The 21525-nt window shown below is 55.1% G+C and overlaps 1 protein-coding gene across 1 annotated transcript in view; it reads right to left on the bottom strand.

Moving 5' to 3' along the window:
• FLT4 (fms related receptor tyrosine kinase 4) overlaps positions 1 to 21525 on the bottom strand; it is a 42107-nt gene that overhangs the window by 4252 nt on the left and 16330 nt on the right. The window contains exons 7-29 of the mRNA XM_036282161.1: positions 21152 to 21320; positions 20727 to 20844; positions 17854 to 18008; positions 17603 to 17765; positions 16176 to 16302; positions 15009 to 15117; positions 13587 to 13949; positions 13184 to 13330; positions 12957 to 13088; positions 12737 to 12843; positions 12311 to 12446; positions 11753 to 11857; positions 11297 to 11410; positions 11033 to 11121; positions 10742 to 10892; positions 10145 to 10239; positions 9653 to 9775; positions 8165 to 8276; positions 6996 to 7095; positions 6639 to 6744; positions 5941 to 6089; positions 4822 to 4942; positions 1320 to 1405 (exon numbers count right to left, since the gene is read on the bottom strand). Coding sequence (XP_036138054.1) covers positions 1320 to 1405; positions 4822 to 4942; positions 5941 to 6089; positions 6639 to 6744; positions 6996 to 7095; positions 8165 to 8276; positions 9653 to 9775; positions 10145 to 10239; positions 10742 to 10892; positions 11033 to 11121; positions 11297 to 11410; positions 11753 to 11857; positions 12311 to 12446; positions 12737 to 12843; positions 12957 to 13088; positions 13184 to 13330; positions 13587 to 13949; positions 15009 to 15117; positions 16176 to 16302; positions 17603 to 17765; positions 17854 to 18008; positions 20727 to 20844; positions 21152 to 21320 — 3077 coding nt within the window. The remainder of the gene's footprint in view (positions 1 to 1319; positions 1406 to 4821; positions 4943 to 5940; positions 6090 to 6638; positions 6745 to 6995; positions 7096 to 8164; positions 8277 to 9652; positions 9776 to 10144; positions 10240 to 10741; positions 10893 to 11032; positions 11122 to 11296; positions 11411 to 11752; positions 11858 to 12310; positions 12447 to 12736; positions 12844 to 12956; positions 13089 to 13183; positions 13331 to 13586; positions 13950 to 15008; positions 15118 to 16175; positions 16303 to 17602; positions 17766 to 17853; positions 18009 to 20726; positions 20845 to 21151; positions 21321 to 21525) is intronic.

Here is a 21525-nt window from a genome sequence, read left to right as displayed (position 1 = left end):
AAGGAAGGAAGGAAGGAAGGAAGGAAGGAAGGAAGGAAGGAAGGAAGGAAGGAAATATGCACCCATGTGTTCATAGCAGCACTATTTACAATTGCTAAGATCTGAAAATAGCCCAAATGCACATCAGCAGATGAGTGGATAAAAAAGCTGTGGTACATATACACAATGGAATACTATGCAGCTGTAAGAAAGAAGGATCTCTTACCCTTTGAGACAGCATGGAAGAATCTGGAGAGTATTATGCTGAGTGAAATAAGCCAGTAAGAGAAAGACAAGTATCACATGATCTCTCTCATATGTGGAATCTAATGAACAAAACAAGCTGATGAACAAAATAGATCCAGAGACATGGAAGCAGGGAACAGACTGACAAACCTCAGAGGGAAGTGGGGTGGGGGGCATGGGAAGGGATAAACCAAAGAACTTATATGCATATATGCATAACCAATGGACACAGACAATAGTGTGGTGAAGGCCTGGGGGGAGTGGAGAGGAGGGGGTCAATGGGGGAAAAGGGAGGGGAACACCTGTAATATTCTCAACAACAAAAAGTTTTTTAAAAAGCGTAGGCTGAAGCCAATATTGGCTTTGGGCAACTGTCAGGCGACCCAAAAAGGGGCTATTGGCGAAGATGCAGATGTCAAAGGTGGAGGTGAATGATCTGAAGAAAGCAGAAAAGAACCCTGTTTTGTATAATATTGCTGGTCTTGCCATTTAAACAACTATGTTCACGTCAACTAATAAAAGTGAATCAGTAGACATTTAACTATATTATCTATACCCTTAAAAGTTTAAATATTCAGATTTTTAGGGAATTATCTTCTTGGGCAAATGGTGGTCACCTTCTATCCAGGTCACCCTCTGTATAGGCACATGAGTGAGGATTTTTCTGTAACTGTATTCTTATCAAAATAGGACACCAGCCAGCTCCAGGTTACATGATCTGTCTGGCTCCAGAGGCCACTGGGCTAAGTCCTAGGGGCCTGGGGGCTGGTGTGGCCTTCCCTGGCTGGGTTGTATATGTGCACTGGACATGGTAGATCATACTTGGTCTTGCAAAGAGGTGGTGTCTGAGCATCTGTCAAATGGAAGGGAGATGTGGAGACCAGAACCAGGTGTGCTGGGTCAGGACGGTGACGGAGAAGGGTGCTCCTTTGGGAAGGCTGGTGGCCAAAGGCCTAGAGGCCCAGGATGGATTGCCTTGAACACACAAAAAGGCTACAGGGATCCATGAGAGGTTTCAGGTAAAAGTGAGCCACACACAGGCCCAGCCTACTTCCCTGGACCCCTTGCAGGGAAGGAGACTCAGGAAGCCTTACCTGAGCCCGCCTTCTTGTCTGTGCCTGCTCTCCAGCTGCTCAAACTCCTCGGAGGCCAGCACCATCCCGCTATCTGTCTGGTTATCCTGTGTGGAGAGAACAAGCCAAGACTGTGGGCCCCACTGGTGCCAGGCTGCAGGCACCTGCCCCCAGGCAGGATGGGGCCACATGGACCTGCACTGCCAGCAATCTAACATCCATCTTGTGAGCAGGAAACAGGTGTCTGTTCCCTCACTGAAGCATGCAGGTGAGGGTCACATGCCCCACCATAGAGGGAGAAACTGAGACCTGGGGGCACTGACTGGCCTGTGCTCAGGAGGCAGCAAAGCTGGGATGCTCCACTCTGGGGGACCTATAAGGCAACCATGTATGTATTCAGGATGTTAGATAGGACAAGGGTCTCAAGGTCTGGACAGTTCTTATTAAATGCTATTTTTGCTAAATGTTAAAATGTAGCACAGTGTTTTGCAGACCAGCTGTAAAGAGGATGAGCTTGACAGTAACTCAGATAAATGTAGCCAACTGCAAAGAAGAAATCAGTGTGTAATTGACCAAATAGTGTATATAAGCAATGGCTAAGCCTCCCTTGGAGGAGACAGAGTTTTGGATATGAATCCTTTCTCCTTGCCACAAGCAAATAAAACTACCTTGTGAAAACCACAGGTCTTTCTTGAATAGAGCAATCCAACAGTTGAGTTTGGCAAATATGGCAACTCAGATGGAACTCCCCTAAAAGAACTCTCTTTCAGCCTGGTGTGGACACGTGGTCAAGCAGTGGGCAGCAACAAGCAGCAGCTCCTCCGTGCTTCCTTACGTGCGTCTCCACTGGATGGAGGATCTGTTCCATAGGAGACTCTGGTTGGTGCTGACCACCAGAATGGCTGCCTGGCCCACCTTGACAATGAAATAGAGTGACCACCTAAACCTGTTTGACTCAGCACTTCAAAAGGGAGGTGGGTACGTCAGCCCCTGTAGTCACTTTAATTAGTATTTCTTCTCCTGCTTTGGGTGTAGGGTTGTCAAAAAGGTAGTTTCAGCCCTGGCCGGTTTGGCTCAGCGGTTAGAGCGTCAGCCTGTGGTCTGGAGAGACCCGGGTTCGGTTCCCGCTAAGGGCATGTACCTCGGTTGCAGTTTGTCCTCGGCCCTGGTTGGTCGTTTGGGTGGCAGCCACTCGATGTGTCCCTTTCACATCGATGTTTCCCTCTCTCTCTCTTCCCCTCTCTCCCTCCCACTCTGTCTGTACAAAAAATGGAAAAATGTCCTCGGATGAGGATAAAAAAAAAAAAAAAGGTAGTTTCAGTTCTGGTGCGCACTTGATTTTTGGTTGGGCAGGCAGGAACTCTCTCTGGTACGGGTATTCAGGACTCAACATGAGTCTAACTCTGGAGGGGTGAGGAACACCTGTGGGTAATCCAAGACACTTGGGTGACAATCTCTGGTCTGGTTGTCTGTCCTGCAGAAGTTGAATTTTGTTTTTGTGCCTTGTTTTTCTTATAGTTAATGTGTCAGCTATGGGAAACTCAAATTCGATCCCCGAATGCAGCCTCCTGGGGTGCATTATTCAGAATAGAATAAAAAGAACTCTGTTAATTTAACTTAAAGAAATTAAGCACTTATATAAATTAATAAATATAACAATTGGATCAATGGTGGGAAACAGCTTGTCTTGTCCAAGGCAGCCTTGCTCCAGGCTGGTAGTGGATTTGGGAAGCATTGTTTTCTAAGTGCAGCTTCTTTGCTTCCTTGGGTTTCAGCATTTACTACCCACACATAAGCTTCTCCCCACTACCCCCGCCCTGCTTCTATCCAAGGAATACGCTTTCTGAAGCACCTGCGCCAGGGTTGAACTCATGATGGGAAATGGGAATGGTGCCCTAGCAGTTCCCTGAACAACGTGCTTCCCATCACACAGGTTCACTGAGGATCACACACAAGTGAGCTCATGGTTTTCAGGGGAGGTTATCTGAGATAGAAGAGATAATGTTTTACCTAGAAGATAAGCAAGACTGAGCAGCAAAGGTTTGGCAATGGGGACTTGGGGGCCAGTCTGTGGCTAATGATGTAAAAATACATGCTTGGGATTACATGGGAAGAATTACTAGTTTTATCTCTGAGCTCTGCAAATAATACTCCCACTACTTCCCTTTCTTTGAAGGATAAGAAAAAAATTCCATGCCACATCTCTTTAAAGAGACTCATTGATTTAAAGAGATGTTCTACTAGCAGGTGTGATTTCAGAAATTTTACCAAAGGTGTGGTAACACAGGCCAAATATTCTAGGAGTACTGAAAACAACAAACACCAAACTAAAAAACAAACGAACAAAAAAACCCTAAGATTATCTGGTTGGATTGGTACCAGGAAAGAGAGAAAAGCCTGCTATCATTTAAAATGTAGTTTGAGTCAGCTTGGCTGGACTTACAATTATGAACCAGAATCAATCACATGTATGTATTTTGAGTCATAGAAGCCATAAAGGTGGGCTTCCTGGCCACATGGTATGCAAGAAAGATGAAAATGACAAGGGAAATGCATTGCTTTTAGTAAAATTTTAGAGTGGTCTTGAGAGGTAATTTACTTGGTTCCTTGTCCATTCATCTGTAATGATGATTTTGAGATCACTGATTCTGGGCAGGTGCACAGTCATGCACTCCCTGTGCCAGAGTCCAATCAAATCCTGAAGACTACTGAGACCTCAGCTTCTTTTCTGAGCAGCCCCCTCGCTCCCCTGCTCTCCTCCAAAGCTGTGGGGTGACTGTAGGTGGGGCAGTGAAGTGATAGAGCTTGCTTTTTGTGTGCACAGGCAGAAAACCGTGCTTCTAAGCTGTGTCCCCTCCTTGAGGCCTGGACCCCATTCAGGGGTCCCCCTGGCTTTGGGAGTCTGCTGACCGGCAGTGGAATGAGCTAACGCAGGCACTTGCCCTCCTTTGGAAGCAGCAAGGTGGAGAAGCCCAGTCATTTATCACAGCCAGAGGCAGTTCTGGAAGTTTAGGAACAGGATACTGCACTGCTAGGGTGTAAGCTGGAAGGGAGACCGGTTCAGGGAGGCCTACCACCCAGAACCTCCTTTTAGCAGATTGGTTCTGAACTGTAGCATGTTAGCCAAGCAGTAAGACCAGGTATCTTGGGTCTGTTCTCTGCCTCTCGCAGTCCCACCTGTCTGGGATGGGGTAGGGCAAGCCTTGGGAAGACCTTGTCTGTCCATCTTCTCTAGGAGTCCAGAAGCCAGAGGGCTGAGAAGAGCCAGGACCTATAAATGCTGGGAGAGAGAGGCTGGGGCTGTGTGAGTGAGGAGGGCACTGGCAAAAGCAGCTGAGAGACTGTGGTGTGGAGGGAGCACCCAGCCCCCAAAATGCTGAGGTGCAACCTGGACATTTCAGGAGATGGTGGGCTCCCTTTACTGAGCTGGTTTCTGTTGCTTGCCTCAGGTGTTCCTGCTGTCTGCCCCCCTACAGAGAGCCTGGAGGCCCTGATCTGGGGTGCACAGCCCCCTCCCATTTACCACGGAGGCCTTGTAGGCTGTTGGGGTCATGGGAAACTCTTCAAACGTTTTCATCCTGGATGGTCCCTGGGTCTGAGTCCCTCTGGGCAGGCTCCCAGGAAAGGATACACAGTTGTAATATCTGTGTGGAGAAAACAAAGTGCTGAATAAATGCACCCAGCATTCCTCCTGAAAACTCTGACCACCTCTCCCACCTTGACTCCTGCTGGGAAGCACCTTAGGCCTGGGACTGGAGTGCTGCTCTGGGCTCCTTTCCCGGCACCCTCACACTCCTCCTGCAGGAGGATTAACCCTCCTGAGGCCACTGCTGTGGAGGGGATAGTAGAAAGGGAGTGGAGCATACCCAGCTAGCTGGGTGCAGTGAGAGACGGGAGGCCTTCCCCCTAGGATGGGCCACCCTGTGCAAGGCAGGCAGTCCCAGTGCTGCAAGCCACTGTCTGGCCTGAGTGTGTGAACATTTGTGTATGTTGAGGGGTTGGTGGAAGGAACCTGGTAAGAACCAGCTGGCTGTTCTTGTCCCTGGGCCTGGCTGTGATCTACACTGGGGCAGGTGGGCAGGGGTCTCAGAGCCCTCTTAGTAATACCAGTGGGAATGTGGAGTGTAAACAGACACCAAAAGAGACCTCTGGCTGGAACTCTGGGACCCAAGGCTATGCTCTCAAACCTGGATTCCAGTTAGTAGGTGGCCTACCCTACGCCCAGGGTCCCTGTCAGTGGCCCTTGGGATTCATTACCCTTCCCTCCCTCTTCTTGCAATGCGAAGCTGACCTGGCTACTGTACCCCAGATGGACAGTCCCTCTAAATTGGAGAGTCTCTCGGGGGCTAAGAGTGCAGGGAAGATGGAGGGCAGAGGTAAGGACTGAGGAGGCACAGCAAGGAGTAAAGGCGCAAGGCCACATGGCCCTGTAGTGCCCCACACCCCCGGGGCAGACCAGGAGGATATTATCAACACCAGCACTGCCATCTACAATCACTTTCTAATTTGAGTTGGCATATAGTGGTCTCTCAAGTCCTTGTAGTGTGCTTTTCCCCTGATGAGTGATGAGGATAAAATACATCATATCTAAACTGTTTTCTTCTTCCTGGGGGAACCCCTCTACCTGAGGAGGGCAGCTGACCTGGCAGCCAGGCTGTGCCGGTACAGGCTCGACCAGCTGCCCTCCTTGGTGGTGTCAGCCTCAGCGACATGCAGGGCTGTGGTGGACACCTGCAAGAAGCTGCCCTCCTCCAAACACGAGCGGCTGGGTGCCATGCAGTCCTCCTCCGCCTGATGGCAGGAATGGGAGAGGTAGCTAGGATCAGAGGCCATGGTGCCCCCGCAGCCCCACCCCTGTACTCAGGACTGCTGGGGTTCCTGGCCTAAGAAGTGCTTTGCTCAGAGGGCTCTGAGGAATAAATGAGCCAGAGGAGGCAGGCATAGCAAGAGCATTCCCCAGAGCACCCCTGCTCTGCAGCCTCAGGAACCAGCACCAGCACTTCCCACCCTCTTGAGGCAGAACTGAATGCCAAGTGCCAGTGGCCTGGGCAGCAGGCCTCCCTGCTCACTGCTCCAGGTCTCAAAGCACTGTGGCCCTGAGCCAGTCCTGAGCACCCCGAGGGGAACAACACACAAGGCAATGGCAGGTGTAGGGGCAGGGTGGCAGGAAGTGCAGGTGCAGGAAGGGAGAGGAAAAGGGGGAAGAGGAACACATCATTCTTCTGCCTGGAGCAAGGGACCTCCTCCAAGGCCAACATGGCCTCTAACCATACTGTATGACAGCCAGGGGCAGGGGCCAGAGATTTGCTCCAGCAGGACATGGCCAAGAGGGGTGCTCACCAGCTGGCCCCTGCCCTGGAGCAGGTCCCCCAGCATCTCCACCAGCTCTGAGAAGGCAGGCCTCTCTTTGGGGTCTCCAGACCAACAGCTCATCATGATGCGCCATCTGGGGAAAAGCGCTGCTGGGTTGGGGTTTGGAGGCCAGCACCCTGCACCAGCAGACCCAGTCCCCCCACCTTGGCTCTCACACCCACCTGCCTGTCCCCTACCCCTAGGCATCAGGAAGGAGGGGGTAGAGTGAGACTATGTCTGCAGACCTCCACTCCCACTCTTGGCTGTACCACCTCCCTATTCCTGCCCCCTTCAAGGCCCACCTCTCCTGACCCCCAAAGCCAGCTTGGCCAGCAGAAGACTCACATGGCAGGAGTGGCCAACTCTGGGGCCCTCATCCGGGTGCCCTCCTTCAGCCGCTGGCAGAATTCCTCATTGATCTGTACCCCAGGGTACGGGGAGGCCCCTGACAGCAGGGATGGGGTGGGGGTGGGTGAGGGGTGGGGAGCAGGCATCTGCTGCTCAGCCCAGCCTCCCAAATCGCTTCTGCCCTGACCCCTGTGGCGGGGTGCTAGTCCTGTACTCCTCTTCCCCAGGGCCAGTTCTTTATATGGCTGCTATGGTTGCAGCGAGCATTAATGCTTTAGAGACATACTAGCAAAAGCAGGGTTCCAAGGTGATCAGGGTCCTAGGGGCCTTTTGGTCTCCTTCCGCCTCCCCAGGTCAAGCCACACAGCAGTACGAGTCAGACTACTCTAGCTCAAAGCCCCACACGGCTCCCATTAGACTCAAATTCCAGGTCCTCACCCAGCCTGGAATAGCTCAAAGGAGCTGCAAGGGCCACCTCTCCTATTTCTAGCTTCTCTATTGACCCTGGGCCTGGCTGCCCCTGGCCCTGGCTGCTGTCCTCCCAGGCCCACCTGCCTCATCCTACCCAGTCACCAATCCAGCCCCTCCCAGGCCCTCTGGCTCACACTACACATCCTTCTTGGACACTGTGTTCTTACTTTAGTAACAGCATTCATCACCGTGGCCATCCAGTGCTTTTACTTTCCCACTTGTTCACTGCCTTGTCCCCATTCTAGCTTGGGGGCTTTATCTTGGTTCCAGTGGGGCCCAGGTTCCCAGGTGAGGCCCCAGAGTGAGCATCCAGCCCTCTGTATGTCTTTCCCCAGTGCTTGAAGCAGGAGCCACATCGCCACAGCAGGAGAGAAAGGGCTAAGCCACAGAGGGAGATTTTGGAAGATATACTGTGCCTCTCCCTCTGGGACCTGTGTTGAGCCAAGGTGCTGCCTGGTGAACACAGACTCTGTCCTAGCACAGGCTGGAGCCCAACACTCTCCAGAGATTGCAGGGTGGCCTATGCTGGGGGTCAGGAAGGGGTATTCTCAAAACACCTGCCTCAGAACAACCTGGGTTTCATGCTCCAGGGCTGCCCAGTCCCCTGCACTACAGGGGCTGGTGGTGCCTGGAGCCTATGATCCCACCTGCGAGTGGAGTGCTGTCCCCTCCCCTGCAGCCTGCCCTGCACTCACCCAAGGAGAAGATCTCCCAGAGTAGCACCCCAAAGGACCAGACATCACTCTGTGTGGTATACACCTTGTCAAAGATGCTCTCAGGTGCCATCCACTTCAGGGGCAGCCGGGCCTGTGGGAGACAGAGGAAGTGTCCTTCCCACAGGGGAGGGAAGAAAGGAAGGAGGCCAAACCCTAGGTAGCCACCCTCCAGTCCCTGCTCTCCTGGACTCTGGGGCCATGCCCCAAGAAAGGCTTTTGGCTGCACCCATCGGTGTTTGTAAGGTGGCTCCTACAACTTGCCCTGCTCCACTCCACTTCCCAAGGATGCTTGATGCCTCCCTGAAGGCTTCTCTGCTGCTGTCCTGGTCCATGCGGGCCCGTTTTGGCCCCTGCACTCTCCCAGGAGCTCTTGCACCCCTCCTCCAGCTCCAGACCCTCAGTCCAGCCTCTGGAGGAACCGGGTCTCTGCAGGCCCTCTTTCTCCCCACCTAATCCACTCACTTGGTCCCCACACTGGATGCCCAGTGTCACTTCTGACCCCTCCTCCTGTGGCTCCTGATGTGATTCCCACCATGTCTTTCCCACGGATGACCTCTCCCTGGGATCCCTTCCTGATTGGCCTCTGCATCCACCCTGGCATCCCCACTCCTGTCTCTTCATAAATCCAAAGGGGGGCTTCTGGAATGCACTCCTGCCCCTCACCTGCACAAGCTCCCACACACCTGCCCCTCACCTCCACACACCCCACACACCTGCCTCTCACCTCCACACACCCCACACACCTGCCCCTCACCTCCACACACCCCACACCTGCCTCTCACCTCCACACACCCCACACACCTGCCTCTCACCTCCACACACCCCACACACCTGTCCCTCACCTCCACACACCCCACACACCTGCCTCTCACCTCCACACACCCCACACACCTGTCCCTCACCTCCACACACCCCACACACCTGCCCCTCACCTCCACACACCCCACACACCTGCCTCTCACTTCTGCACACCCCACACATCTCCCCCTCACCTCACCATGCCCCACACACCTGCGAATTAGAGTGAAAGACAGAAGCCTTCTGCACAGTGGCCTGTCACAGACTGGACCCATCTTGGCCCTTGCCTCCTTCTGGGACAAACCCTTACTCAGCTGTGGGTACCCACTCAGGCGCCTGTTTGACCACTTCTGAGTGCCACCAACAAGATACACCCTGCACCTGGCCAGTGCATCGCCAGGATGGACTCCATGCAGGGTACACCTCTGCATGTGCAGCCCCACAGCGCATGCATAGGAGTCGGTGTCCGGCGAATGGACCAAGGCCTGGGCCAGACACAAGCTCCAATCAGAGCAGTGTGGTCCCCGATCCTTAACTCCTGTCCCTACTCCCCTGCCTGATATACCTAGGTGGGTTACTTGGGTCCCTGCTGGCCCTCAGACCTTCCATGTAGACAGCAGTGAGTCTCCCACACTGCTCCTGAACAGGAGGCCCATGGCCTGCACTCACGCTGCCCTTGCGCACGTAGTCAGGGTCCTTATAGATGTCCCGGGCGAGGCCAAAGTCGCAGATCTTCACCACATCGCTTTCTGACAGCAAGATGTTCCGAGCAGCCAGGTCTCTGTGGATGCACTAGAGGCACGAGGAGGTGTGAGGCACAGTCAGCAAAGGCCACTTACTAAGGCCTCCGTGGGCCCTGTTCCTCCCACCACAGGTTTCTGTGCATCACCAGGACTTGCTATGGAGAGGGCTCGTGGAGTTGGGACAACCAAGGAGGATGTGAGGTGGGACAGACTCTGATTCCACATCCAGCTCTACCACTGACAAACTGGAAATCTTGGGAAGTTATTTCCATACTGTGGGCTTTTTTCTGCCCTGCCAAGTGGGAGAGACCTTCTCGACCTCAGGGTCACTGTGGGGTGAGCTGGGGCTGCTCACATCATGGCATGCTGGTGGGATCTGTGCCCTTCTTCCCTCTGAAGGGCTTGCCAGGGCAGTCACCTTGCGGGAGGCCAGGAACTCCATCCCTCGGGCCACCTGGAAGCTATAGCAGACGAGGTCTTCCATGGTTAGAGGGCTGACCCACAGGTCCTCGGCTGCATAAAGGAGCAAGACAGGCTCAAGAGGGGGTCCCCTCTGTGATCCCCATCTTCCACACCACCTCAAAGGGAGTATTTGCTCATCCAGTCCTTGCTGCATCTCTCTTGGCTGGGCCTCTGATGCCCCTGGCACTAGCTAAAAAGCATAGGGGCCCTCTCTCTGCCCCTTAGTCTCCACATTCTACAACACCCACTATCTTTCAGGTCAGTGAATACTGCTAAATCACTGGACCTTTGCACTTGCTATATCTGCTTGTCTGCTCCCCATCCCTATCTGCAAGGCAAACTCTTATTCATCCAGGGATGCCCAAATCAAATGTTGAACATTTCTATGAAGACTGCTCCTGAGGTACATTCCCTTTCTAAGGCAGAAACCATCATGTGGCCTCCCACGTAGGCTCCTCCAGGAGGGCCCCAGGCCAGTTGATCCCACAGTCCCCTGATCATGAGATATCATGATGCCAGCCGTATTTTGGGCAAGAGAAAGCCAGGCTCTTACCTTCTTGGACCAGAGTGGCCTGCCCCGCCTTGCTCTTGCCCTCCAGGAACTTTCTTAAGAGGTCCCTTTCACTGCTCCCGGGCCTCCACCAATCTGCTTTGGCACCCTGCACCATTTCGTGGAAGCGCCTTCGATGCTCCGGGGATTTGTACTGCGGATATGCAAAGCGGATACAAAGCACAACCCCGACACACCCACCTACCCACCTACAGCAGAGGCATCACCTTCAGCCCACCTTGGCTCCCCGCGGCCTCACTGTAGAGCTCTGGCCCTTGCAGGGCGCCCACTTACTGCATAGGGGCTGAAGGTCTCCCGCTTGGCGCGCAAAAAGTTGGAGAGGTTGCCGTATTTGCAGAACTCTACGATCACCATGAGGGGACCTAGGGCAGGGCAGAGGCGGGTGTTCGGTGACCGAGGGCGCGAGGGTGGGCCAGCACCGCAGCAACGTCCCCGCCCACCAGTCCTCCTCCGCCCCAAGCTCAGCTGGCCCCTCACCCGCAGATTCAATGCCCCGAGGGCCTCGCCTTCCCCCCGCAGGGCGCCCAAGCTCCATACCATTAGGCTTGGTGCACGCCCCCAGAAGGTTGACCACGTTGAGGTGGTTACCAATGTGGATTAGGATCTTGAGTTCCGACATCAGGGCGCGGTGCTCGCTAGCTGTGGCGCCCTCTGGAGGTGACACAGGGTCTTCGCCTGATGCCAGGTCCGCCCGCCTCCGCCCCAATCCCTGTGCTTAGCTAAATCACCTTTGGCGCTCTTGCCAGTGGGGGCGCAGGGTCCTCAGCACCGCCCAGCCACCCCTCTGAGGCAGGAAGTTCAGATGGGATTGGGAAGGATTACTCAAACCTGAGCCCCAGACCCGGCTCTGATTCCCATGGACTCTCTGTAGAACCCTGTGTGAGACCCAGGGTTCTGAGCCTCAGTTTCTCTTCCTGCACCACATCACTACCAGCCCACCCAGAGCTGCTGCTCCTCACCAGCTCGGAGGCCCCTCCACCGCTGACCCCACACCTTTCAGCATTTTCACAGCCACAGTGTCACAGGTGCTGCCCTTGTTGATTCCAAAAGCAGAAGCTTCTACCACCTTCCCAAAGGCCCCGTGGCCCAGAACTCTCCCTGTAGGGGCAGGGAGCCGATTTCAGGTGAGCTGCACGAAGGTGAGGGTGGAGAGGGATGGGCAGCAAAGGCAACCCGTGTGGAGGACCAGGAAGGGGAGGAAGGTCGGGAACCCCTCTGCCAAACAGGAAGAGCCTGGAGAGGGGAGCAGGCAGAGGGAGAGGAGAGGCAGACAGGAAGGCCTACATCCTCTCCCAGCAGGTGCAGTGGGCCCACCCTACTCAGGGCAACAGGATGTGACCTCTGGGGCCTGGGAACTGGGAGCCCTGGCTGTGGTTCTGGGATGCACTCCCAGATGGACGGGTCAGGCCAGGTGGGACCCAGGCGGGACTTTCTGGCATGAGTTCTGAGAATGGATGGATTCCAGGGCTCCAGCTTGCTGCTCTGCAGCAACTGAAGTTGCCTCTGCCAGGTAGGACAGGGTGGGTGGGGCACACTGGGTGCTGGCCTCACCGAGGTGCAGCCGATCCCGGGGAAACTCCCACTGACTGGCGTCATAGGATAGGTATTCACACTGCTCCTCCAGAGGTACCTCCCCGGGGTCCATGATGATGGACAGGTAGCCGGTCTTGATGTCTGCATGGGCTGGCTGGGAGTGGGAGTGGGGATAGCTAATTGGTTAGGGCATACCTCCGTGACTTGGGTAAAACTTTGTCCAGAACAGATGGGATCTCCTTCGAGGCTCTTAATCAAGGATAGGACAGTAGGACAATCTCTGGATAGGACAGTAGGACAATCTCTGCCCAGCCGGAGGGGTCAGGGAAATTTCCAGGGAGGTGAGGCTTCCAGGTGAGCCAGGACAGGGACCTTATTCCTTATCTTTTGGGCCGGCAAGGGTGAAGAGAAACCCCGTGAGGAGCTAGAGAGAGGAGCGCTCACCCTCCTCATGTTACAGAAAATGATGAGGAGGAGGACCCAGAAGAAGACGGCTATGACCCCGGTGCCGACAAGAATCACGATCTCCATGCTGCCTTTATCCTCGGAGCCTGAGTGGGCAGAAATAGCCGTGTGTGTGCGGAGGGTGCACCCCCCCGCGAGCACCCTTCTGGTGGGCATGACTTGGGGTGGCCACAAGAAGGCGCCAAGAGCGAGGCCAGACCTTCTACCGCCACACTGGCAGAAGAGTTGACGCAGCCCTTGGCGTTGCACACACTGCACAGATAGCGGCCTGCGTCCTCCTCGCGCACGCGCTGGATGCTCAGCTTTTGGTTGGAGTCCGCCAGGTCGATTCCTGAAGGGGTGAAAATTCAAGTCTAGATGGGCCTGTGTGTGGCCTTGGCCTCCTGAGCCTCCGCACCCTGCTCTTCGCCCGGGTCCATCCCCTACCGGACTTTTCCTCCAGCAGCCTCTCGTCTTTGTACCACATGATGCTGGGCACGTGCGTCCCGGCCACAGGGCACCGCATCTCCAGGGAGTCGCTCACGTTCACCAGGAGGTCGGTCAAGTTCTGTGTAAGCCGTGGGGCTTCCAGGGCTGGGAACAGAAATCAAGAGGGAGCTAAGTGTAGTGTAGAAAGCCAGAGGGCACTGGGAAGGGGCCTTCCAGAGAGTTTAGGGTGGAGACTGATTACAGGAAGCTGAAGGAAGGGACAGAGTTTGAGAGCGGCGTGGGCAGCGGATGTTCCTGCAGACTCAGACATGTGGATGGACGGCCCATGTGCTGGTGCTGGGGGAGAAGGTTACGTGGGAAGCGCTGCCCACTCTCCCACGGTTGGCCCTGCCTGCCTCACCTTGCACTGACAGGTACTTCTTGTGGCAATGCTTGTCATGGCTGTGACGGTCCTGCACCTCGCACACGTAGTCGCCCTCATGCTCTGGTGCCACGTGGGGGATGGTCAGGCTGAGTGTGGTGTGGCGTGCCCCCGGTGCCCCTTCCTCCAAGCTGGCAGCCAGTGGTGTGGCAAATAGGTGCACGTTCTTGCAATCGAGCAGCAGTGGGTTTCCGTGTGCATCATGCAGTGTGGATAGGTTGAGTCGGTACCAGCGCAGATGCTCATAAGTGTAGTTGTCTGCTTGGCAGCTCAAGCGTACAGCCTGGCCCTCTAGGGGCTCCTCCGATGGCTCGGATTCAATGCTGAAGCCATCAGGGATGGCTGGAGTGGAAGGAAGAACTGCTGTAACATTGTACCAGTGACATTGTTACTCACCGGCCAGGTGTTTGTTCTTCCCTTTTCATTGGCTTTTGGACTCACTCAGCTCTCAAACAAAGATATGCATCACATAGACCTGGGCCTTAGACACCACCTACAGTCTTCTTTACCCCTTTCACTCATCACTGACCACTGGGGCCAATCCACAGATGCCAGCCCCACAGGCTCTCCTTCTGCCTGTCTTCTTTCAGCTCTCTCCTGGACACGCCTCAACCTGGCTGCTGTCCCTACGTCTCCCAGCTGCTCCCACCTCCCCCAGTAGCCCCATCACCAGTGAGTTCCTTGTTACCGGACTCAATGGGGACCTGAGTCCCCATCCTGCCTTGCTGTTGACCACCTCCCACCACTGTCCTCTCCTTGAAACAATCTCATTGTTTCATTTACTTTCAGCAGTAACTTTCTTGCTTTGATTTCCCTCTGGCCATTCCTTGTCAGGCTCCTGTGGGCTCCTCTCCCTCTCCTCCACCTAAAGTGTCCTCTCTGGCTCCATCTCTCTACCAGGTCTTCCACCACTACCACCACCACCACTACCACCACCATTAGCACCACCACCACCACCCATACCCCTGGACCCAGTGACTACTCTTTCATGGGCTTCTTAGCTTTCCTGAGGTCACCAACACATTTGAAAATTGGAGAAAACTATGAAACTTCTCCTCAGGGTAAAACACACCTGTGAGCCACTTCTTCAGATCCAGGGCTTGGGAAGAGGGAGGGAGGGTGGGAGGGAGGCAGTTAGGTGGAGCTTCAGGGAGCAGTACGGCACCCTGGGTGGAGGTGCCTCCAGGGCTGAGGACAGAAGGTGCTACCCCATCCCAGTGGACCAGCATGGTCTCCAAATCCATCCCTTTTGCCCAGGCCCAGGGCAAAAGGGATATTTCTCCCGAGTACCCCACAGTCACCAGAACCTGAGTGGGCCCCAACCTTGTCTCATCCTCCTCTCCCAGGCCTGTTGTGCCCACCTGGTCCCTGACCCCCATCAGGCCTGCACAAGTCACTCACTGGTCACGTAGAAATAGATGAGCCGCTCATCCTGGCCCACCTTGTTGAAGACCATGCATTTGTACATGGCAGACACATTGGCATCCTGGATCACCAGCTTGCTCACCGTCTGGGCAAAGCACAGGCAAAGGATCTGTTTCATGCCTGAGTTTCCCAACCCAACCCTCTCTTTCTGAAAGGAGGCTGCTGTGCCCAGCAGAGTAATGGGGAAAACTGAGGCTCTGAGCTGGAGGTGACAGAGTTGAGACAAGACCAGAAATGTAAGGCATAGAAGAGAAAGTAAGGCTTTCAGGCAGTGAAGGGAGGGAGCTCTTGGGAAAAGTCAGTGGATGGTGCTATGAACAGCTGGTATCGGCAGTGGCTGGGGCCAGAGGGTTGCATTAGGCCGGGCCAGAAAGATTTCTGACTGTGGCCATTTGAGGAGGGGACAGGGGCCTAATGATCCTGGGTCAGTCCAAGTCAGGGTCAGGATTCACGCTAGAATCACATCAAGGCTCAGCCTGTGGCCTAAGATAAACAGCAGGTCCTTCTGTGAGATCCTTTGATAACGTGCACATTCGCTCCAGAGCTGCTCACAACACCTCTCCCAGTGCCCTGGGTAGTGGTGAGGGAGGGGCTAGGTCCTAGACATCCCGAAGGACTATAGCCTAGGGCAGTAGGAAGCTTGGAAGCAGAGAAGAGGGTCACAAGCCCTGCCTACCATCCAAAGACACCCCCCCACACACACACTTTAAGTTGGGCACTTCCTGGCTAGGCCTGGAACAGGAAGAGGATCTGGAGGTGTGTAGGAAAACAGGAAGTGACTGTAGGAAGTGGGTGCCTTTGTTTAGTCCCCTCCCCTGCCTGGCCTCTTCTAAGTATTACCCCCAGGCTGGGGCAGTGTTCAGCAGCCTTTGGTGGGGACCAGGCCAGCCCCTAGTGAGCAGTTGTGAATCTTATCTTTCTTGTTTAGGAAGCAGCTGGAGGTCCTGCCCCCCCCCCCCCCGCCCCCACACACACATGCAGGCAGGGGAGCTGAGGCCCAGAGACACTGCAGAAATGACACCTACTCAGCTGCTATCTCCAGAGCCCTGTAGGCCTGGTAGATACCAAGAAGGCCAGGAGAGGGCCTCTCCCCTTCTCCCCTCTCCTTCTCTCCTGATAGTCGGTGGCATGGCTGGCCCATACCTTATTTTTCCCCTCCACAAACTCAGTCCAGGTATCCAGGCTTTCAATGGGGTTCACAGCATCCTGCGTGGTCACCTCCCTCCAGTCCCGGCACTGTGGCATGTGGTCTCTCTGTTGCCGTCGGCTGCTGGGGCCAAGGAAGGACAACGACCAGTCAGAGGTATGGGCGGGGAGGGCCCACATGGGGGTAAAGTTGAGCCTTTGTCATACTCAGGGTCATGTTCTACAGTGTGGTGGGTAAGGCTGGCCTTTGGCTGGGGTGAGCAAGGGAGCGGGAGCATTTGCTTCTGGAACACTGTCTCCCACTCTTTATGTTCAGGGCCCTGTAACACATCCTGCAGGGGCTGCCAGACACAACCCTAGTTGGCTCCAGGCTGTTGTCTCCACTGTCCCCTACTCACATTATCCCCCCCTGCAAAGTCCACCCAGATCCCCAAGGGCAGCAAAGTCATCAGTCCTGCTCCAAGAAGCCCTCTTTCTCCCTCCCTCTTCAGAGCTGGTGGGGTCTGGTACCCCAAGGGAGGCTCTTATCTGCCCCAGAGCACTGCCAGCTTGTACAGAACATGGTAAAGCATCAGAGGGAAGCAAATTTGGAGGTGCCAGCAGTGACCCACAGGCTTGTGATCTAAAAAAGTCTCTTATGAGCCTTGGACATTGTAGGCTAGCTCAGGCCCATAGGCCACCCCTACTGATCCTCCCACACTGACCATGCTGGGTCACAGCCCCTCTACAATGCTGCTGCCCTGTCTTCTCCCTTGCTTCCCAGTTTCTGTCCCTCCCCAGCCTGTGACCCTCTGCTCAGCATCGTTCACTGGCTCCCTAGTGCCTCCCAGACCTCTGCCCACCTTTACACTCTTCTCTCCTATCCCCTGCTTGTCCAAGTTGTCTCTATCCTGAGAGTTCTCCCCAGCCTGTCTGCCCAGTTGGCACCCAATTCAGTGTAAGGGTACGTGGCCAGCAGTCGAGCAGGCTCTGCTGCTTAAAGCTGTGACCTCAGGAAAGTCACCTCCCTTCTTGGATTTTCAGTTTCCTCCTCTGTAGAGGTGATTGTAAGCGCTGCACAGGCAAGCTCATGAACGTGGACATGCTTGGTGTGCCATGGGGCTCAGCACAAATCTTGTGCAAGTGGATCAGTTCTGCCTGGTTGGCAGGGGGTGTCCTCTTGGCTTATCCCTTGGCTCTCTCTGATGATAGTTTTGTGTCTGGGGGCCTTGCTCAGGTAGGTGGGTGGGCCTGACTAAAGCAGGGAGGCTCTGAGCCTTGCTCAGATGCGATGATGTCATGGATTGGATGATGTCAGTGTAATTGTGACAGGGTTTGAGTTTAGAGCAGGGCTCTTGGGAGGGGTGTGGGCAGTGAGTGGAGGTCATGGCTGAGGTTGGGGACAGGGCTAGCAAGCAGGGAAAACAGGCTGGAGCCACACTCACAGGCTGCGTTGGGAGAAGGTCTTGCAGGGTGTCCACGGCCGCCAGTACCACTGGATGCTGAGAGGAGCGGGCACCCCATAGGCAGTACAGGTGAGGGCCTGGCGACTGTGGCGGGAGTAGATGCTGGGGGAGGAGGCCTCCTTCTCATGGATGTTGGGGGGTACTAGAGGCACAGATAGGCAGCTGGTCAGCTGGCCACCGGACCATGCCCACCAACCCACCTACCCCTCTTCCATCCCACCCACCCCTACCATTCACCACCAGCTCCAGGCTGATGTTGTGCTTCAGGCCGGCCATGGAGTTCCACAGGGCGAGGGTGTAGATGCCTGCACTGGCCTCTGTCACCTCCTTGAGCACTAGGGCATGTGGACTGTGGCGCCCTGACACAGCCTTTCTGTCCTTGTACCTGGCCCAGGAAGGGAGTTCAAGGAGCTTCAAGGACCCACCCCAGCCCCATCCGGGCACTCTTTCCCTGCCACACCCCAGCCCTTACAACTGGAATGTACTGTCAGGAGGCAAGACCCCTGAAGATCGGAAGGAGGCTGCTGGTGCAGGGTAGGACAGCCAACTCTGCACTGGGGAGCAGATGGCCTAAAAGCTATGGAGATGGTCTCCAGTCATGACCACAACCTCGACAGGCTCAGGAACACTGAATTCTGCAACAGCACACTCGACAGTCCCTGCAGGGCTTTCCACAGGTAGTGAGTTACTGCTCAGTGTATCTGCCTTCTCCCTGGCCTGTGGCCAGGACTAGCCTTTGGCAACCAGGCTCAGAGGCCCATCCCAGAGTGTCCACTCACCTTCCCAATAGGCCCTATCTCTTTCTCACAGGTTTCAGAGGTGGGTACAGTGAAGGAGGGACAGTACCTTACCAGATTGAGCCCTGCCTCGTTCTCTCCTGGCTCTGCTCTTCCTGGAGCTCGCATTCACTGTTACCACCTCCCTCCTAAATGCAATTAAGTGCCCACTCATCAGACAAACCTGTCCTGTGAACCAGCGGGGCTCTCGGCCCTGTTTCTGCTGCCTGCTCATCTGCATTGTACTTTTCATATTGACTGTCTGTCTCTCCCACTGAGCTGGACTGTCCCCTTACTGCCATGTCCCCTACACAGAGAGCAGTGCCACGCATGAGTAGGTACCCAATGCATGTTCGCTGCATGAATGAACAAATGGGTGCTTCACACACTTCACACACAGAAGATGGCTCCTCCCTAGTCCTGAGCTGGTCATGCTGCAGGCAGCTGCCTCTGCAACCCAGTTCTGGACTCTACCTGAAAACAAATGGCCCCAACTCAGGCTGGCACCTTCCCAGCTGTACTAGGCCAGAGAGACATAGGAGAGTCACAGGCCTCAGGCAGAGATCAACAGTGAGGGGGATGCAGGGGTCTCTGCTCTCAGCTGTCACACTGTAGCCCAATTGAGAGGGATCACCTGGGGTCACAGGGCAAGTAGGGTAGCACCAAAGCCCTGTGGTCTGGTGGGCTCTGGTGCAGAGTCCTGAGTCTGCTGCCTGCCGTATCTGTGATTCGAGCAAAAACCTTCACCACCTCAAGCCCCGTGTCTTCATCTAAAAACCAGAGAAATGAACTGAACCTTCTGGCTGGGGTTGTGAGGTCTAACAGGTCTGGCACTTGGTGTCTGCCTCCTGCTGCACACATGGAGGGTGCTTCAGAAGCTGAGGACCAGCCTGTATGTCCACTGGGTTTCCATCTATTTCTCATAGTCATCACATACCAGAAGAGTGGGCCCCTGTGGGGCTGTGGTGACCATTAATGCCCTGGGGAAAGTGTGTCCATGAACAATGTGCCAGCAGAGCACTTCTTAGAGGAAGGTGTTGGCCAAGTGAGAAGAGAAAGGCCAGATGTGGTGGGAATGGTGCTATGCAGCCAGCTGTCTGAGGATCAGGCCTGGGCTAGATTCAAGGTGTAGCACCCCCCCCCCCCCAAGCAGGGTCAATCCTGATGGCCTTGGAGGACAGGGCCCAGGGCCCCATGTGTCTCCAGGAGACCACAACTGTGAGGGAGGCTCCAGGCTGCATCAGTGACCTTCAGGTCCCTGCCTTAAGTGCCCCGGTCTTGTACCAGGTATCCCCAATAGATCCCAAAGTCTGTGGCCTCAGAGGCAGGGTCACACCCAGCCCAGGACTAGGGGATCCTGGGGCCCTCCTAAGAGAAGTGTGCTTCCAGTGAGCTGGGCTCCTGCTGATAATGTCTGGAGCCTCTGCTTGCCCAGATCCAGGCTTTCAGAAGAGGTTGTTCTGCCTGAAGGGAGGTATCCCTGACTGGGAAGGGCAAGGCTCCTCTGGCAGCTGGGAAAGGACAGAGCAGGGTCTCCCAGGGGCTCTGGGCTCAGGTAGGAATGCCCTTCCTCTTTTCTGGCCTGTTTCCTCTTCTCTATGATAGAGATCAAGCTAGAGTGTGACATCCAAGGGTTGGGCCATGTGGACTGCTCAGACAACCTGAGGGTGTATGGGGGGTGCTGTGCCTTCCCAAGTTCTGGGGGAGCTCTCAGGAGTGCTGGGTAAGGGCAGAGCCACCACTGAGGGAACCCCTCACTGACCCTGTGACCTTACTCTTAGGTCACAGACTGAAGCCAGGGCTTCAGCAGCCTGAGGGCCTCCATGAAGCTCTTACTCATTGCCACACAGTTCAGGCTTAGCCAAGGGCCTGGCTCCATCATAGTTTGTGAAGCCCTTGTGGCATCTCCGAATTTCTAGATAAAAGAGCTCTGTGGTGGCAACTTGTTCAGAGTGAGGCCTAGGAAACCTGAAACCATTGCTGCAGGGCAGATTAGGGCTCTGTGATGTGCTCCAGATGCCAGGGACCTCAGAGATGTTGAGTGGGTACAAGAAGCAGTTAGATAGAGTCCTATGCTGTGCCCACCATACCCACACATAACAGGAGGCTGGCATTTACATGTTTTCATAGTTTAGCAGCAAACCAGGCCAACCTTCCCTCTGCCTGAATTATCACATTTTATGCATGTTCCTTAGAGTGTCTTCATTGGGGGTCCTCACAGGGTCTCAGGCCATAGGCCCTGCCTGGGAAGTTGCTGCCCTTCTCACCCAAGGTCAGTTCTCAAGGTAGGCCTGACAGGGAGTGAGGGGCAGGAGCCAGGACTGTACCATTGAAACTCTGGTGGGGGATACGCTGCAAGCTTCACGGGCAACTTCACCAGCTTGTCTCCTGCTGTGGCTTCCAGGATGGGACCCTTGAGCCACTCAACGCTGATGAAGGGCTTTTCTGTCAGATGGGAGGGATCAGTGTAAATCCAGGGGCATCGCTTACCCACCACTGCTCAGGGACTCTCAGCCATGGCCCTGCACCCCCAGAGGACAGACACTTGCAGACTGGGCTCAGTCTGGCTACCAGGGTGTGGAGACCAGGCAAGCCATCCACTCTCAGCCCTCCCTTCCCCTGGGCTGGACTCCAGACTGCTTGGTGTGCTGTGACCTCTGACCCTGGGCCAAAGCTGCACAAGAACCCTTGTTCCCCAGGCTTGATGACCATCTGGGCCCTGCTGGGCACGTTGACCCAACCCAAGACGTACCATGTACAATGACCTCGGTGCTTTCCCGGAACCGCTGGATGCCATTGTTGGCCTCGCATGTGTATGGGCCTAGGTCGTGCTGGCTGATGTTGTGGATGGTCAGGATGCTGGAGAGCTCTGTGTGAGTCTGCTGGGAGCGCCGCTCCGGCACCCACTTTCCCCGCTCAGCCTGCCCGTGCCCAGGGAAGTCCAGGGTCAGAATAGGCAGGCTCTGGCAGAACTGACCACCCAAAGCTCAGCCAGCAGTGGCTCCAGGAGCCTGGAACTCAGACCCAGAGTTGTCCTTGGGTTAGGAAAATCTCCCCATCAGACCAAAGCTCCTGGAGCAGAACTGAGTCTGCACCTCCTCTATACAAAGGCCAGTGTGTGCTAGG

This window comes from Molossus molossus, unplaced genomic scaffold (assembly GCF_014108415.1).
Source record: "Molossus molossus isolate mMolMol1 unplaced genomic scaffold, mMolMol1.p scaffold_m16_p_4, whole genome shotgun sequence".
Lineage (NCBI taxonomy): Eukaryota > Metazoa > Chordata > Mammalia > Chiroptera > Molossidae > Molossus > Molossus molossus.
Note: the sequence above shows the minus strand (reverse complement) of the source record. Positions and strands in the feature narration are given on the sequence as shown.